The sequence below is a fragment of the Zea mays genome, chromosome 4 (genome assembly GCF_902167145.1).
Source record: "Zea mays cultivar B73 chromosome 4, Zm-B73-REFERENCE-NAM-5.0, whole genome shotgun sequence".
Classification (NCBI taxonomy): Eukaryota; Viridiplantae; Streptophyta; class Magnoliopsida; order Poales; family Poaceae; genus Zea; species Zea mays.
In genome coordinates, this window is record NC_050099.1 from 206040108 (window position 1) to 206059700 (window position 19593).

Genomic DNA, 19593 nt, shown 5'->3' on the forward strand with positions numbered 1-19593 from the left:
TTTGGGCTGGACCATTTAGGGTCGACACGACACGACACGAAAATAAGAGCCCAAAAGCACGACACGACACGAAGGAAAACGGGTCAGGCCGATACGTCTCGTGCCTCAAACTTAGGTACGATGGGCGGCACGGCACATCACAATTAGATAGGTCGTGCTTGGGCCGACACAACACGAAATGAGACACACATGAGAAAACTATCATTTAAATTGTTATTTTATACTTCAATATTTTTTTATCTCTTCACAAAGGTTGCAGAAAAAATTGATTTCTCTTTCTCATATGATTTTTTAGTCTATAGCAAAATTATATTATGGATATTTTAAGGATGTATATTTTTTTAGATATATACAAGTTTTTTTCCGTGCCCTGCTTAGGCTCGCACGATACGATTATCGGTCCACTGTGCTTCGGGCTAGGCTAAACCTAGCTTTTAGTATCTAGGCACGACATGATGCAGCCCAAAATTATTTCGTGTTGTACTGGTCTAAAAAAGTTAGCCCAAAACACGATGGGTCTAGGCCGTGCCGGCACGGCACGACCCAACTTTCAGATCTAGTAAAGGGTAAGGCTATGTGAAGAGCGAGCTGGAACCAACATGTGATCCTATGTTCACTACTTACAATTTACATGTATACAAAGATAGTTTAGCGTACTCAGGAAATCAAATCACTTATATTTGATTTTTTTTTTTGAAAAAAGTGCAAATTCATAGCAGAACAATAAACAAGTATAACCGTTGTAGAGACAAAGCATTGTATAAGCAGTAGAACTGGATTAAACCCAAACGAACAGGGGTGTACTTAGGAGATTATGGAGATCATTGAACAACAAGTACAACCCCTTCCCTTACAGAAAGAAATAATGGAGATCATGTTTTCTATGTCAGACAACACAACAAAGAGAGCATATATATAGTAGATGAAGACGTAGGAGGATCTGCAATATCTTCTTATTATGTACTCCATTATGAGGATGGTATAGGTCCACATATACAGCTCCGTCAAAGGCATACTTTTGTTATTAGGGCTGACATTTCTTAAGGTTTCCTAATACTTTTTTTCAACTTCCAAATTATATCAATAGTCCACATGTTTTAGGCTTTCCAAACGGTTAATAAATGTTCTTGGAACCTCTGTACTGCATGTTCTTATATATTCCTTTTTTTTTGCAATAATGTGTACCAATGCCTCCCTAATAATGGGCCTCTAGCGCACTCAGCCCATCTGGGCGTTCAAGTTTCGGCACAAATTACAGGCCCGTGCAACGCACTGACACGCGCCCGCCCACCTGCATCGCGCACTGCTCTTTTTTTTTTCTTCCCTTTCTTGCGGACCAACGCGAGACACCGAGGCGAAGGGCGGTCGGGGCCAGGGAAGTGCGGAAGGCGTCGGTCGGCGGCAGCTCTGCTCGGTCACAGCGCTTGAGGGGCGGTGTAGAGGCCGCCGGAGGGAGTGAAGAGGGAGATGGCTCCGGCCAGCGGGTGGGGCCGGGCGGTGGGGAACACGCGGTCGTTCGTGGGCAACGCGCTGGGCGGCCTCCGCGGGTGGAGCAACCTCGCCTCCTGGACCGTCGCCGGAACCCTCGCCTACTACCTCTGGGTGAAGCCCGCGCGCCAGCTCCAGAAGGAGCAGGAGGTGACTGCTACCGCCCTTCCCCGCTCTTATCGCAGCACTGTTTAGGGGTTCTCGTTGGTCGGTATCGGATTGCTGCCCTCAGATCACGAGCGAGGGTAGCTGCTGTCGTCTCATCTGGGGCCGATCTATCCGTCCGTGCACAGTTAGGCCCGTGGAATTGCTCGGTCAGCTGGTGCGTTAGCTCTAGGTGCTTAGAGGTCTTGGGGCACTGGTAATTATGCACTGGACTGCTGCAAAATCGTTGCCCCTCGGTTGGTTTTTGTCGAATTGTTCGCCTACCTTTCTGCTTGAGGAAGCACGGATTCTTGAGCTCTATACAGCTGATGTTGTTCTTGAGTACCTGTAGGCATAGCTGTGGCATTAGCAATTGTTCCATGTGGATCCTGCTGGTGCTCGAAGTCGGGCTGTATCTGTGCCTGTTGCGGATGCAGGAGGTGCATCATGATGAGTACATTCCTCAAATGTGGTGGGATGACCACATTCCTTATGTTAGCACTAACTAACCAATTTTGAGGAATGAGGTGATGATAGATCAACTCATTCCATTACACTAACCAAAAAAAGTGAGAAGTGAACTAGCTTATTTCTCAAACCAAACACCTTGTTAGAGAAACATCTCATCTGGGGCAAACAGACAGTGTTACTCAGGCGCACACAGCGTAGCTTAAACTAAACAGTTTCACGCAGGTCTTGCATCCACAGCTTAAAGACTCCAAAGTCCAAACCTTCGTTCTCAAATGTTCTTAAATGTGCTTGAACAGTTTCATTGCACTTGATAGCTTTGTCAGTTAGTGTTCCTTTTTTTTCTAATCTTACTGTTGAGATAATGCATTCATAAGCTGTTTATCATGTTTTAAATTCGGTTGTGCTGCTGGCTGCACATCCTCAGAAAACCTATAGCTGGGCGTATATGGCAAACTGCAGTGTTATCGGCTTATCACCTTGTCTGTCCATTTCAGTATTTTACTAAACAAAGTACGTTTCCTTTTCCCCAGGAGCGAGCCGCTTTGGCTGCTGCAACGGATCCTTATCGTTACGTCGAGAAGCGGAAACCGATTCCTGATCCACAGGTAGCTACATCCACTCTATGTTAGTGTTAGATGCTAGATAACAGCTTGTTTGATAAAATAGGTTGTGTGAGTTATTTCTGTGCGTTAATTATGCGTGTGATTATTAGGACACTGGCCTTATCTATGGGAAGAAGAGGGAGCCTACCAAATCTCAAGATTAGCTAGCGCCCTGGGCACATCTTGTACCAAATGTGCCGCCAGTTTATGTGCAACAATACCAGGAATGGTTTCTGCGTATCTGCTGGATACATGGTAAACGTTTTTTTTCATGAAACTGTTCCTGCTTTGTGCGAGCAAAAAGCAGCTGTAGATGGATTTTCAGTCTGGGTACTTGAGCGGTTGTGCCCAGGAAGTGTTGTTCATCTTCACTATCGTCTAGGAGAGATGAAGATGCTTTCAGAATAGAACAAAAGAGAGAGAGAGAATGATTTCTGTACTTTTTTTATAGCAAGTTAATCATGTTGGCGTGTTTATGTGTCACACTATCAATGTACACCATGGCCAGGGGCTTTATGTTTTTTTTCCTTCGGCGTACTGTTACTGCTAAGTAATTGTATTCCATGAACTTTGGAGCTGAATTGCGATTGAATTTAGCTTACTTTGGAGGGAATTTATTAAACTCCAAGAAAAAGAAGGGACAAAGGATTGCAATACTTCTGGGCGCAGTGGGCACGGGAAAGAGTTTCTTTGGCTGATCTCCGTGGTGAGGTGTCTTCCGTGGAATGATGGTAGTGCCATCAAAGAGATCAAAAATGGAAAGAAGGGTCGCAGGTACAAGGATGATTTTACTGTTGATCTGACTTCCATGAAACTTGGATCTGGATGAGTTAGATTATCCGCAGTGAGGAGCTGCAAATGGTGCCGTGGAGCACCCTACAGGCCAACGTAAATTTAAGGAGGGATGGGAGAACGAGTCACTCTCTCTCTCCTGCTCGAAATCTCTCCGTGCGTGTCTTGGGAGGTGGAGAAGAGAGGCAAGCAGCAGTGATGTCAGCAGTGATGTGAAGAGAGCTGGAAAAAAATGATAAAATATATGGCTGTTGATATATGGTTGAGATATAGAGTAAATATGACTATAAATGATTATGTTATAGGGTAAAGAATTTTAATGATAAAGACAAAATATTCTTTTTAGTGTAGAAATTTGGAGTCGTATAAGTGTGGATAGCCTTATTGAAAACAAGGAGAACCGTTCTTGACCCTCATTGGGAAGGTGCAAATTTGATCCCTGGGGATATGCTTTGGTCTGATCCTTCCTTGCAGATGGGTCTTTCTTCGAATAAAGAACTAGGCATCGGTTTGCTTTAGGGTCCAGATATCACTCCGCGGACAAATCATTTGAAGGTTCGTTGTATTTTCTTTTACTACTCTTCTTTGTTATATTTCAAATTATTTGGTCAGTAGAATTGTTTCTTGCTTATCAACTAATGTCTAGTGATAATGAATTGTTGGGGTGCCTGTTTTACTACCTAAATGTTTGCATTTTATATTACTGTGTGAATCTTAAACTTATTCTAGATTTCATCATTAAGAAAGTGTTTTGCTTGTTTAGATTACAGACTGTGATTAGTAACCTCTTATTGTACTATTATACCTTACACTTTGGTTTTACAAAAGCTAGTTGTCATCAATTTTTTGGATATTGTAGCTATTCTACTTTCATTGTACGTACCTCAAGTTCTCTGCAAGTTTAAATTATCAGGCCATGTTTGGAAGTGTAGTATTTTTGCAGTTTTGCAATAATACTATGGTATTTGATGATACTATAGTATTGGAACTAAAAAAGTGTTTGATTTGTACAGGCAAAACACAGTTTTAAATACCATGGTTTACTCAAAACCATAGTATTTTTGTAGTTTTCGAAACTCCACTCTGAACCTTAGTTTTTTTTTCTCTTCTCTCTACATATAATTTGTTTTTTCCAATGGAACCAAATAGATCTTGGTTTTGAGCAATACTGTGGTTTTACTGTGGTAAAGTAATACCGTAGTATTTGGGTCACATTTCAAAACTGCATTTCTAAACAGTCCAGTGTGTATATTTCATGGTTGTCTCTAAGTATGTGTTGCTTTTTTCGGTTCAGCACGTAGATATTTTGTAGCGTGAGGAATGATGATTATCAAGACTATACTGTGTGGTCTGGTTCTTTCTTTTGGTTCTCGGTGGATTTTCTCCATTTGTGCAATTCTTACTAAAAAAAACTAGGTCGGTAGGGGATGTTAAGATGTATCCTCTACACTAGCCGGTTAATAGGAACTGGGGTAGGATTAATTCTAATCGTCTAACCGTGCCTCTGATCGAGGGCTATCCTAACCGTTGGTTGCAGCCACCAGTCACACGACGCCATATAAATATATTAAGGGGGGTGACGGGTTTAGCTAACACTGATCACTCGACCATAAAAACCTAATTGACACTTTGCAGAGGTCCCCATCACCTAGGCGCTCGGAGTGAATGGAAGAGTTGCGATTCATGGCTTCGATCCTCGCGATCTCTCCAACGAGAACGGGATCTGAGCCTCCGCTACAGGTGCCATCGGAGGAGCCGATCCATCGCCGACCGACGACGGGAACCGGTCTTCTCGCCATACGCAGGGAGGTGGAGGAGACGGGTCTACGCTACAACACGCCGTCGCCATGGCTGCCACCATAAACAACAATGAAGCTACGTACCCATGTTCCTCTCGATAGAATAGATCTACTCATCATCGAGGATTTTCAATTGCGGATTGGTATTCTAGGGGATTAGGAATCGATCCTAGCCACCATAGAATCTAACAGGAGAAAGACAGCCCCCACAGTATTATATTAAGAAGAAACTCAATTAGAGCTCCGACCGAGAAAGATCACGAAAACTGCCCTAACATTTCACTTTTTAAAAAATGTTGTATTAGTACATATATCACCTAATGCCATGTTTGAAAGTAAAGTATTTTTGTAGTTTCTAGACAATACCGTGATTTTTAGTAATACCATAGTATTTTTATGCTATAAGGTGTTTGGTTGTATTTCTGAAAACTGTGTTTTCAAAACCATAGTATTCTAAATACCATGATATTTTTGGAGTATTGAAAACTTCACTCTAACCCAAAGTTTTTATGGCATGGTTAGCTTTTGTCTAGTACCATGGTTTACAATGTGTATTCTAAGGGCCTGTTTGGGAATGCAGTTTTAAAATACTGTAGTTTTGAGATACCATAGTTTACAATCGTACATGACAAAAATACTACGGTATTGCTTTACCACAGTAAAACTGTAGTATTGCTCAAAACCGAGATCTGTTTGGTTATATTGGAAAAACAAAGTATATGTAGAGAGAAGAGAAGAAAACTGAGGTCCTGAGTGGAGTTTCGAAAACTCCAAAAATACCACAGTTTTGGGTAAACCATAGTATTTAAAACTAAGTTTTGACTGTACAAACCAAACACCTTTTGAGCTCAAATACTATAGTATCATCAAATATCATAGTATTGTTTCAAAACTGTAAAAATACTACAATTCCAAACAGTTAGGGGGGTGTTTGGGAACAAAGTTTTTCTACAGTATTGAAGCAATACTGTAGTATTGAGCAATACTGTGGTATTATATACTTTGAGGTGTTTGACAACTCATCTGAAATCTATGTATACTAAACTGTAGTATTGTGAATACTGCACTTGTTTTGCAGTTTTGGAAACTTTGGTCTCAACCAAAGTTTTTCTCTCTAAAGAGAGCGCCAGCTGGGTCCCACTCTGGTTGATTGGTCTCAACCAAAGTTTTTTCCCAAACACCTTGATGTATTGGATACTGTTGTATTCGAAAACTGAAGCATTGTAAACTGTAGTAATGTCATGACTAAAGTATACTTTAGTATTTGAAAAACTGCAGTTTGGAAAAACTGTGTTCCCAAACAGGGCCTAGTATTTTTGGAGTTGGCCAAAACTATAGTATTGCAGTATTGCAAAACCATGGTTTTTGAGGAACATTGTTACCAAACAGACCCTAATATGTGGGTACAGTGAATGTGAAATAATTATTAAAATATTTAATTCGTTGCATGATTCTAATAGCTCCTGTGTTGGTGCTCAATGATGGCTTGCTGAGTATTTATGGTATTATTTGAACTTGGTCAGTTAGTTGGGGATAATTTATGGTCATATCTGAACATGATTCTAGTTGCATCGAGGTAGAACTGTATTTATTTTTAAATTCACATGCTTCCTTCATCTTTTCTGTGGACAGATTAGTTTGAAGGTTTGTTTTGTTTCATGTGTTATTATTGCTGTATTTAAAATTGTTTGTTTAGTAGAATGATTTCTTACTTGCTAGTGTCTAATGATAATGAGGTGTTGGAGTATCCGTTTCGCGACATAAGTGCTTGCATTTTGTATCTCTGTGCGGGTTTTAAAATTACTACATATTTCATCTCAAGATTAGTGTTAACGAACGTATACACGTGCAACAAACAGTAAAATATATTTAAACATGGGTACAAATTATGTAAAGCTATATACTTACAGTATGAATATCATTTTTGCCCAGGCTCTCGAAGATTTCTGGGTCCGCCACCGGTGTTTACCAGTTTGGGCTATAGAGCTACAGTTAATATCCTCTTTGTTGCACTATTATTACATATGGCACTTTGTTATATATTTCATGATATGGCTTACCTAGTACCAATGGCCACCTTCGAACTTAGCCAGTTTGTATGTTTTGCCTTGTAGCCCGTTGAGCATTTAGCTCCATGATAATATTTGAAAGCTAGCATCATGGTAGTAGAACTATATTTGCTCTAAGTTGGCACGATCTCTTAGGAATGGATAAAAGGATACACAATGGACCACGAAGTAGAATGTAGAATGTGGGAAACTGATTACTCTCTTCAGTGCGCCAGACTACCCACAGTTTCAGGCGTGATACTGTTCTGCTGCCCATCTTCGATATAGAATCCATCCCTTCTTGCCTTTTTTTGTTGTTATTGTTTTATTCAACTTCTATAAATAAGTTCTGTTTTTTTGGGTGGGGCTAATATAATACGGTCTTAACTCTTTGTTTAAGGTTGATCTGCATTAATTCGTTGGTTCTTCTTGACGGCCTCCTCATTCGTTGGCTCAGTTTAAGGTTGATCTGCATCTAAAACCAAGTGGCCCTGAAATATGGCAACTGAAGGTTGGACGTGGCAAACCATTGGCTGCAAGAAATCGTGAGCTATGATGATAGAAGGACACGATCAGCCTCTCTTCATCAGAGAGCGCAATTTCAACTGTCCTGTGTACTCTGCATCTGAACCTGGATGTGGTGAACCTGGATGTGGTGACGGCAAGGATTACAAAACCGGTGGAAACCGGCGGTGGACGGTACCGGTTTACCACCGTTTTTAAAAATTTAGTTTAAATTTTAAAAAATAGAAAAATTATAAAAAAAATAAAAAAATGATAAAGAACTATATATTTTAGTGAGTAATTTGGTATATAAGATATTTAAATTTAAATGGTTTAGTCTATAGAAAAATGTATGGACCAGTTAACCCGTTAACAAAAAATCTAAATACTATAGATTCAATCCTCTCCCCCCAACTCCCTCACTTTCCTATTCCCTTACTCGAGAGCGCACAGGCCCATCGTCGCCGCACACGCAGAAACCGCCGCCGCTACGCCTTTTACCGGTGGTTAAGTGCGGTAAACTGCCGGCCAGGAGTGGTTTACCGACGGTTTACTGTCCGCTGCCCCAGCCGTTGGCATAGACCCCCCTCGTCGACGGTTTCTCCCACAAAACCGGTGGTAAACCGCACAGAGTGAGAGGTAAACCTTATATTACTATTGGTAAACCGGTTATAGTACCAAGATTTAGCTCTGTTTTAGTTATTTAGTGCCTAGATTTGGTTGTTTAATGTTTAGGTTTTCAGATTCCATTCATTTTTGTGTTAATACATAGTTATTGTTAGATTACGTTCATGTTAGTTATATATGTAACTCATAATATTATTTACTACTGGTACACCAGAGCTTAGTGAGTTTGATCCTGCCTTGGCCTTCATGGATCTATCATTACATAGGCATAATGAAGCCATTAGAGATTGAATGGAAAGAGGAAAATCCAATGCACCTCCAACATTGGATGAAGACTCACCTATCAGTGACACTCCTCTTCCTAGCACGCTGTTTACATCGCTTGTACGTGAATAAGGAGGCACAGAGGAAGTGCAAGAATGGGCCGATGAAACAGTTGGCGACACCCACCTTAGCAAGCGGAAGATAAGACTTGGTCCATCAGATAGGAAAGGAAAAAGTGTCAAAATCACCAATCAAACCGAAGAGGATGAAGAGGATGAAGACAATGATAATGACACAACGACCCTAATGCTGGTGATGACAACAGCCATGGTGATGCTGTATTATATGGTGCAGGAGGGAGTGGTGCAGAAGGGAGTGGTACAGGAGATTGGAGGTCTACTGGAGGAAGTCGGTTCACCCATTCCACACAATATTCTTACCATGATGCACCTCATTCACATCATGAGACAATAAGTGGTCGGTGTCGTTCGGTTTCATTTTTCTGTCCAAGATGGAATCCGTAGCTCAAGTAGCTCCAGTTCTTCTAACTATCCGTCTGGACAAGACCCGTTTTATAACCCTTATGCATGGCAATGGCAGCCGGGTCAGGGAACCTATGGACCCCCTCCACCATCAGGCGAAGTACCACCATCGAATCATGTATGGGTATGGAAATTATGGACCTCCTCCACCGCCATATTCAAACAGGGTTTAGGGTTTAGGGTTATCAAATATGTATCCACCAGGACCACATTATGGGTATGCACAAGTTCCCTCTGCATCGGTATATTTTTTGCTTTTGTGGATAAGTATTTATTTGCCATTATTGTTTTTTCGCTAATGTATCTTATACCTTTTGTATAGACCTATCACTATGACGGATTAGAACAATATCACGATCCTTCCAACATGCCTAAGTACAATCACTATGACTCGAGCTAAACATATGAGTATTGTGAAATAAGTCGACCTATGATGTCGTTGCCTTGTTGGAGAGCTGTAAAAGAACTTGTATTTGAGTATCGCGAAGTTCGCTGGTTGTTTGTTGCATGAGAATTGAAGTTTGTGGTTGCATATGTACGCTGTATGTTATTTTGGTGAACGCATGTTGTGTGGATCAATTAATATATTACTTTGCAATGTGAATTGAGTAAATTACAAATAAATCCTATCAAAATTTTCCATTTTTTCTGTAAAAAACAGGAAAAACCGGTTTGTTTCGTGGAAAACCGGCGGTTTAGATTGGTTTTTTGCCGATAAACCGGTTTGAATTCAAATCGTTTTGGATTGATCAAACTAACTGATTTTTTATCGGTTTACTGGCGGTAAACCGTAAACCGTTACCCACCGCCCTAAACGGTTTTGTAAACCGTGGGTGACGGCCAATTGCTACGCGTGGCGCGTGCCAGTGTCGTCCGTTTCTGTATTGTGCACGGACTACTCCGTATGGTGGTGGGCGCAGGAACGACCTACCGCCGACTGCGACACGACTAGCTGTGCGCGCACGCAAGGAGGATGATGACGGAGATGAAGGCTGCCGTCGACGGCAGCCACGTATGTGGCCATGGCCCCATGCCCTAGGAGGTTTGCCGGTAAACCGGTTTGAATTAAAATCATTTTGGATTGATCAAACTAATTGATTTTTTTACCGGTTTACTGGACGTAAACCTTTACCCACCGCCCTAAACGGTTTTGTAAACCGTGGGTGACGGCCAATTGCTACCGTGGCGCGTGCCAGTGTCGTTCGTTTCTGTATTGTGCACGGATTACTCCGTATGGTGGTGGGCGCAGGAATGACCTGCCGCCGACTGCGACGCGGCTAGCTGTGCGCGCACGCAAGGAGGATGATGACGGAGATGAAGGCTGCCGTCGACGGCGACCACGTATGTGGCCATGGCCCCCTGCCCTAAGACGTTTGCCGATAAACCGGTTCGAATTCAAATCGTTTTGGATTGATCAAACTAACTGATTTTTTACCGGTTTACTGGCGGTAAACCGTTACCCACCGCCCTAAACGGTTTTGTAAACCGTGGGTAACGGTTTTGTAAACCGTGGGTGACGGCCAATTGCTACGCGTGGCGCGTGCCAGTGCCGTCCGTTTCTGTATTGTGCACGGACTACTCCGTATGGTGGTGGGCGCAGGAACGACCTGCCGCCGATTGCGACGCGGCTAGCTGTGCACGCACGCAAGGAGGATGATGACGGAGATGAAGGCTGCCGTCGACGGCGGCCACGTATATGGCCATGGCGCCATGCCCTAGGAGGTTTGCCGATAAACCGGTTCGAATTCAAATCGTTTTGGATTGATCAAACTAACTGATTTTTTACCGGTTTACTGGCGGTAAACCGTTACCCACTGCCCTAAACGGTTTTGTAAACCGTGGGTGACGGCTAATTGCTACCCGTGGCGCGTGCCAGTGCCGTCCGTTTCTGTATTGTGCACGGACTACTCCGTATGGTGGTGGGCGCAGGAACGACCTGCCGCCGACTGCGACGCGACTAGCTATGCGCGCACGCAAGGAGGATTATGATGGAGATGAAGGCTGCCGTCGACGGTGGCCACGTATGTGGCCATGGCCCCATGCCCTAGGAGGATTGGAGCGACGAGGACGACGAGCCGCGAACCCTCCTCGGAGAGGCAGAGGACACGGCCTTCCAGCCAGCTCCACACGGGCGCCGCCAAAACTGCTCTTTCTTCTTTGAGCGGTGTATGCATGTAAATTCTTATGGAGTGTATTATATATCTAGGAGAACATCACTAGTACGGATACAGTTAGAGTGGGCTCTTAAATAAATTTTAAAATTTTAAATTCAAAAAAAAATGAATAAAAATGTAGTCTGATCATAACATATTCTGATTTTTAAATTTAAATTTTATAGTATAACATTTAGATCCTATCGGTACAGCAGATTATATAGTATACTTCGTGTACATGTGATCGGTCGGTGAAGCGGCGGCCGTAAACACCTCGCCCGGATAGCGCCTGATGAGAGACGCGAGAGGAACCAGTACAGCGTGCATACTTTTTTTTTCTGTTTCCGTGGTCTGCCAAGACTTGCATCATTGCTTTATAATAGTGCTCGCTGATGACAACCATGCAGACTTAGCACTGTACTATGTTTGTTCCTCTCCTCTTCTTGTTTTATAAGAACAAGTATAATTAATAGCAGGCTCTAAACAGACTAGACGTTGGTGTGGAGGAAATAAAAAAGAAGAGAGAAGCGAAGCCGACTTAGACCAAAAAAAAAAAACTCTGTAAGAAACAAGTGGACCATACGTCCATACATTAATAAAACTAACTACTATACATATTAACATATAGACTAAAAGGTTGGTTGGCTTAAAAGGATCGTCTTATATCTAGAAGCAACGGGCGTCATGTGCAGAGGGCAGCAAAACAAGGAACTTACTAACTGCCTCTGTAAATACTTTGTGTTTATGACTTTTTGATAGTTTGGGTTACACGGGGAAAAAAGAACTTAGGTCCGGTTTGGTAGCCAGGTTAATTTATTTCCGGTTTCGGTACAATATTGTGTTATTGGATAATACTGTAGCGTTGTAGACTAAAAGGGGTGTTTGGTTGAACTTTGTAAAAGAGACTGTTTTAAATACCTCAGTTTAACTAAAACTATACTGTTTTTTTAGTATTCATCGGTATTGTTGTCGCGCATACAAGTAGTATAAAAAAAATGTGGGAATGAAGCCATGCTTGCCTGGGCCAGCTGCCCCGCCCGCCGTACGATAAAAGAGAGGAGCAAAGCAGGCGCGCACGCATCGCCAGCGCGTGTGTGCCAGCCTGCCAGGTCCGTCAGGGGAGCCGCACTGCAGTGGACTGGATTGGACTGCCTGCCGCGGGTACAAGCACGAGTGGTGGTGGTGACGCGCGATCGCTCGCCGTCGCAGTCGTTCGTCTCGATCCGGCCGGCTCCGGGGCGGGCAGCCCGGTCGCTCCCAAGTCCCACCACCCGCACCGTACGGTCCGGCCGGCCCTGCACCCCCGCTTCCTCACTCTGCCGGCGTGGGCTGGAGCCGACGGCAGCGGCAGCGACACCAGCACCCACCGTCCGCGCTCTTCCCGCCCCGCCCCGCGCCCGGTCGCTAATTACGCGCACCTGCCTGTTGAATAATTAGACAAATTCCAATTTAAATTCCGAATATAAATCATGACTAAATCAGAAGAACTGAAATAACAAGCCAAATCAGATGATGCGTACTGATTAGACTTACTGATCGATGGCACGCGCCGGAATCAGCAGGGTCGACGATGTCGAAGTAGCGAAATCAGCAGGGTCGACGAGGTCAGCAGATCACGAGCAGTCGCGTGAAGACGCTTCCCAAAAACCTTATTCGCCCTCTCCCGGTGCAGGATCTAGAAGACGAAGGGTTCCGGAGACCTGCTCTCCTGATCGCAGATGCACCTCTGCGGTCGGGACGAAGGGAACTAAAAGGCGGCTCAGCTATGAAGAGAGGCGAAAGCGAACTGGGAGCTGGGGATGATCTGGAGGCTGGCTGCCGGGCTCCTTTTATAGGGCCGAGTCCGCGACCCCCGTGCTTATCCACCCACGAAAATCTCGCAATCAGTTGAGATTTTGTAGCGATCGGTTAGGATAAGCGTAACAGCCAAGAAACCAAAAAATCAAACGGCAAAAGGAAGTCGCGCCCCCGCAAGGCGAGGGGCCGGATTTCGGCGGACCATTCACGCGCATGTCGTGCGCCCGCGCCCTTCGGCCAGGCCAGGCCAGGCGAGGCGAGGCGAGCGAGCGCGCGCGCGCGTGTGGCTCTCCACACTCTCTCCTCTCATCCATGACTTGGTGAGTGAGTGTGGCTTCCATATTTAAGCTAGCTCTACTCCACAAGAGCTAGCAATATGGTGCTATTGGTTCCACCTATCCCTTTGCCATCCACTTATATGGGCTTTTGAGATTTTCCTGGAATTATTAGAAATTCTTAATTGGGCCAAGCCCATAAATCCTAACAATCCCCCACCAGATCTCAAATGCCCATCTGCAGTTTTCGCCACTGTTCACTACTGTTTAATATACTAGTTTTTCAGCAGAGACTGTTAAGTTGAACTTCCGCCTAGAACTCCAAGTTACACCAACCCACAACTTGGACAATGGACTATGCCTTGAATTGCAAGTTTTGCGTGAATGGGTTTCACTTGAAGTCATGACCAGTACTTGGCTACCAGTAGTCCCCTTCTCGGGTGGAGCATATACGTCGTACTCCAAGGTCTCTTCATGAGTTTACTAGAGATCACCCAAATCTCATAGACTGCGACGTTAGACAGTCTAACTCATATAGGTGTGTTCTTTCAAAGAATGTTCTGCAGGACAACATCTTCGCTAATACAAGCCAACAGAACACATTAAGGCACAAAGCCAACCTGCCTTACAGCATTTGAGAGTATTGCATCTTTACTTAGAGAGGGTCAAAAGTTACTCTCCTCAGTTCACCAATGGCTTGTTCTTCCCAGGACCTAATTCACGGGATCTCCGATCACATAGACTGGGTTTCCACCATGGCAACTTTATTCGGGTCTCATACCCATCTCTCTCGATGCGATTTCTATCACATTACGTGGTAGTCCCTTGGTAAAAGGATCTGCCAGATTTTTATCTGTTGAAATATAAGTCACACTTATAACTCCGGAGTTTCTCAACTTTCTGACAGACTTCAATCGTCTTTTGACATGTCTTGATGACTTTCCATTATCCTTAGAACTCGTCACTTTAGCAATCACTGTCTGATTGTCACAGTTCATAAGGATAGCTGGTATTGGTTTCTCAACCACCGGCAAGTCCATCAAGAGTTCACGCAACCATTCTGCCTCAACGGTTGCTGTGTCAAGTGCAGCTAGCTCGGCTTCCATGGTTGACCTCGTCAAAATGGTCTGCTTGCATGACCTCCATGATACCGCACCTCCACCAATAGTAAAGACATAACCACTGGTGGCATAAAGCTCGTCTGCATCAGATATCCAGTTCGAATCACTATATCCTTCAAGTACTGCATGCTGACCAGAATAGTGAATTCCATAACTCATTGTACCTTGCAGGTAGCGCATAACCCGCTCAAGTGCATGCCAATGATCAGTCCCGGGGTTTGACATGAACCTACTCAATTTGCTCACAGCAAACGAGATATCGGGCCTTGTTGCACCAGCAAGATACATGAGTGAACCGACAATCTGAGAGTATCTCAATTGGTCTAAACCAATTCTCTTGTTCTTTCGCAGTGTCACACTGGGATCATAAGGAGTTGGAGAAGGTTTGCACTCAGAGAAGCCAAATCGCTTCAAAACCTTTTCAACATAGTGAGATTGCGAGAGAGTAATCCCACCATCTGCCTTAATCAGCTTGATGTTTAGAATCACATCAGCTTCTCCCAGATCTTTCATATCAAAACTCTTTGATAGAAAAGACTTGACTTCATTGATCACATCAATGTTTGTGCCAAATATCAATATATCATCAACATATAAGCACAATATAACTCCTTCGCCCCCACCACAGCGATAATATACACACCTGTCTGCCTCATTAATGGCAAAGCCTGCAGACGTTAGAGTCGTGTCAAACTTCTCATGCCACTGCTTTGGTGCTTGCTTCAGACCATACAAAGATTTCAATAACTTGCACACCTTGCTTTCTTGACCCTTTACTACAAATCCATCAGGCTGTTCCATATAGATTTCCTCGTCCAGCTCTCCATTAAGAAAAGCTGTCTTTACATCCATCTGATGAACAAGGAGACCATACGAGGCAGCCAAAGAAAGTAGTACTCGAATAGTGGTCATTCTAGCAACAGGTGAGTAAGTATCAAAGAAGTCTTCTCCTTCTTTCTGAGTATAGCCTTTAGCCACAAGCCTAGCCTTGTACTTTTCAATTGTACCATCAGGCTTGAGCTTCTTTTTAAACACCCACTTATAACCCACGGGTTTGCATCCATAGGGTCGATCAGTGACTTCCCACGTACCATTTGAAAGAATGGAGTCCATCTCATTATGAACTGCTTCTTTCCAATCATCTGCATCTGGAGATGCAAATGCTTCTGCAATGGTAGTAGGAGTATCGTCCACAAGGTACACAATGAAATCATTACCAAAGGATTTTTCAACCCTTTGTCTCTTGCTCCTTTTAGGAGCATCATTGTCATCCTCCTCTAGGACAATTTCATGTGGCTGTTCAAAACTCTCAATAGGTGTATTATGTTCAGGAATTATCTCAGAAGAGTATCTAGAATTGCTATGAATGTCTTTCATTGGAAATATATGCTCAAAGAAAGTAGCATCACGTGATTCCATAATAGTATCAACATACACATCAGGAACTTCAGATTTAACTACTAAAAATCTATAAGCTATGCTACACGAAGCATATCCAAGAAAGACACAATCCACTGTCCTTGGACCAAGCTTGCGCTTTTTATTAATTGGTACATTGACTTTCGCCATGCACCCCCAAGTGCGCAAGTATGAAAGTGATGGTTTTCTCCCAACCCACTTCTCATAAGGGGTTTTCTCTTCTTTGCCCATAGGAATTCTATTCAGAACATGACATGAAGTCAGGACTGCCTCCCCCCACCATGCCTTAGATAAACCACAAGTGTCTAACATGGCATTCACCAGGTCAGTCAACGTACGGTTTTTCCTTTCAGCAATCCCGTTTGACTCGGGTGAATAGGGAGGAGTCCTCTCATGAATAATGCCATGTTCTGCACAGAAATCATCAAAGACTTTGGGAAAGAACTCGCCACCACGATCTGATCTAAGACGTTTGATCTTTCTCTCTAGTTGGTTTTCAACCTCAGCCTTATAGATTTTAAAGTAGTCTAAAGCCTCATCTTTAGTTTTAAGCAAGTATACATAGCAAAATCTAGACGCATCATCAATCAATGTCATGAAGTATCTCTTACCACCTTTTGTCAACACACCATTCATCTCACAAAGATCAGAATGTATGAGTTCTAGCGGTGCCAAGTGTCTCTCCTCAGCAGCCTTATGAGGCTTTCGAGGTTGCTTCGACTGCACACAACTATGGCACTTAGAACCTTTGACTATGGTGATATTCGGAATTAAACTCATGGTTGCAAGCCGAGACATAGAGCCAAAATTAATATGACACAAACGAGAATGCCAAATACTCGCAAGATCATCAACATTAGCACAAATATGGTTCACAGACTTATTATTGAAATCTAACAAAGAAAAGCGGAACAAGCCTCCGCAATCATAGCCTTTACCAATAAATTGTCCAGATTTGGACACAACTAATTTATTGGACTCCAAAACTACCTTGAACCCATCTCTACATAGAAGGGTTCCGCTAACGAGATTCTTGTGTATAGAAGGGACATGATGCACGTTCTTCAGCTGCACGATCTTTCCCGAAGTAAACTTCAGATCCACCGTGCCAGTGCCATGAACAGAAGCATGTGACCCATTCCCCATTAGCACGGAAGAATCCCGGGCGCCCTGATAAGAAGAGAACAAGTTAATGTCAGAACACACATGAACATTAGCACCAGTATCAAGCCACCAACTAGGTGATTGAAATACTGAGAAGATGAAAGGTAGATTACCATACCCTTTGTCTTCCTCATTGCTAGCGATCACTGTGTTGACATTGCCCTTTTTGCCACGGCGATCCGCTCGATCGGGACAATCCTTGGCAAAATGACCCGCCTCGCCACATGCGAAACATGTCAATTCAGCCTTGTTCTTCTTCTTCTTGAAGTTGGTAGTTTTGTTGGGCTTGTTAGATTTTGGCTTTCCTTTGCCCTTGTTGTGGTTCTTCTGAATCATGTTGGCGCTGGAGTGGCCCTCGCCTCCTTTAGATCCCGTGTCCTTTGCCCGAGCTTTCTCCTCAACATCCAGAGACGCTATCAGATTTTCAACTGATATCTCCTGTCTCTTATGTTTCAGAGCTGTGGCGAAGTTCCTCCATGTAGAAGGCAACTTTGCAATAATGCACCCAGCCACAAATCGGTCAGGAAGGACTATCTTAAGGTGGTCGAGCTCCTTGGCTATACACTGTATTTCATGAGCTTGCTCTACAATAGAGCGATTATCAACCATCTTATAATCATGAAAGCTCTCCATGATATACAGGTCACTGCCAGCATCTGATGCACCATACTTAGTAGTAAGTGCATCCCACAACTCTTTCCCGTCCGTGTATTGCATATTCGCATCAACCAGACGGTCAACAAGGGCGCTAAGAACGGCTCCCGTGAACATAGTATTGGCATGGTCATACTCTTTCTCCTGTTCAGGAGTCAGTGGACCCTCAGGTCTGCCTTTACTAACATGGAAGACATTCATAGCAGTAAGCCAGAGCGTGGCCTTGACTTGCCATCTCTTAAAGTGCATACCATTAAACTTTTCTGGCTTCAGCGCGTCGGCAAAAGCAGCCATAGGAAAACTAGGAAATTGTCTACAATAAGGTTTTTGGATTGTTGAATAATTAGACAAATTCCAATTTAAATTCCGAATATAAATCATGACTAAATCAGAAGAACTGAAATAACAAGCCAAATCAGATGATGCGTACTGATTAGACTTACTGATCGATGGCACGCGCCGGAATCAGCAGGGTCGACGATGTCGAAGTAGCGAAATCAGCAGGGTCGACGAGGTCAGCAGATCACGAGCAGTCGCGTGAAGACGCTTCCCAAAAACCTTATTCGCCCTCTCCCGGTGCAGGATCTAGAAGACGAAGGGTTCCGGAGACCTGCTCTCCTGATCGCAGATGCACCTCTGCGGTCGGGACGAAGGGAACTAAAAGGCGGCTCAGCTATGAAGAGAGGCGAAAGCGAACTGGGAGCTGGGGATGATCTGGAGGCTGGCTGCCGGGCTCCTTTTATAGGGCCGAGTCCGCGACCCCCGTGCTTATCCACCCGCGAGGGGCCGGATTTCGGCGGACCATTCACGCGCATGTCGTGCGCCCGCGCCCTTCGGCCAGGCCAGGCCAGGCCAGGCGAGGCGAGGCGAGGCGAGCGAGCGCGCGCGCGCGTGTGGCTCTCCACACTCTCTCCTCTCATCCATGACTTGGTGAGTGAGTGTGGCTTCCATATTTAAGCTAGCTCTACTCCACAAGAGCTAGCAATATAGTGCTATTGGTTCCACCTATCCCTTTGCCATCCACTTATATGGGCTTTTGAGATTTTCCTGGAATTATTAGAAATTCTTAATTGGGCCAAGCCCATAAATCCTAACACTGCCATCCGTCCGTCCACGCACACAGCGCACGCCACCCGCCTGCCTAGAGATGGCAACGGGTATAAACCGCTGGGTTTTGCCGTCCCAAACCCGTACCCGTGAAAAATATCCATGCCCATTAAAAAACCCGTACCCATGACGGGTTTGAGATTTTGCCCAAACCCGTACCCATCGGGTTAGCGGGTACCCATGGGTTACCCGTGGGTTTCATCTCCAATATACTTGTTCTTCTCATAATCAATAAGTATCGTAATGATTAATGAAATCATGATCCAAAATCTATGTAATGAACAACGAGTTCATGATTTGGTATAAAAATTATTAGTAGAGAGAATGAAATACAAATAATAAGTTGTATAATTAAGTGACCTTGCACTAAGTTATCCATCCACCACATATATAACGCTAGTAAAAACTATAATGGCAAGCAAGCAACACTCTCACCGACTACTGATACATTCATCAATTGATAAAAAAATTATGAAGTAAATAAGGAATAACAAGTTTGTTGGTCATTTATAAAATAAAATGACAATATGCACTAGGTTTGGTCGGGTTTAAAAAACCCACGGGTTCACGGGTTTGGGTACTATAGGAACAAACCCGTACCCATAAACCCGACGGGTATAGA

General features: G+C 43.9%; 1 protein-coding gene across 1 annotated transcript; it reads left to right on the forward strand.

Moving 5' to 3' along the window:
• The first annotated feature begins 1325 nt into the window (after positions 1-1325).
• On the forward strand, positions 1326-3306 carry LOC100277090 (uncharacterized). The gene is made up of 3 exons (NM_001150754.2): positions 1326-1638; positions 2634-2708; positions 2816-3306. Exons 1-3 carry the CDS (start codon positions 1468-1470, stop codon positions 2867-2869), a joined length of 300 nt encoding a protein of 99 aa, NP_001144226.1. The 5' UTR covers positions 1326-1467; the 3' UTR covers positions 2870-3306.
• The last annotated feature ends 16287 nt before the right edge of the window (positions 3307-19593 follow it).

Bases quoted from the DNA above. Each gene is read 5' to 3' on its own strand.
- LOC100277090 (NM_001150754.2), top strand. From the start codon at position 1,468: ATGGCTCCGGCCAGCGGGTGGGGCCGGGCGGTGGGGAACACGCGGTCG. The intron at 1,639-2,633 runs GTGACTGCTACC...CCTTTTCCCCAG, and splicing joins AGCTCCAGAAGGAGCAGGAG to GAGCGAGCCGCTTTGGCTGC. The intron at 2,709-2,815 runs GTAGCTACATCC...TGTGATTATTAG, and splicing joins AACCGATTCCTGATCCACAG to GACACTGGCCTTATCTATGG.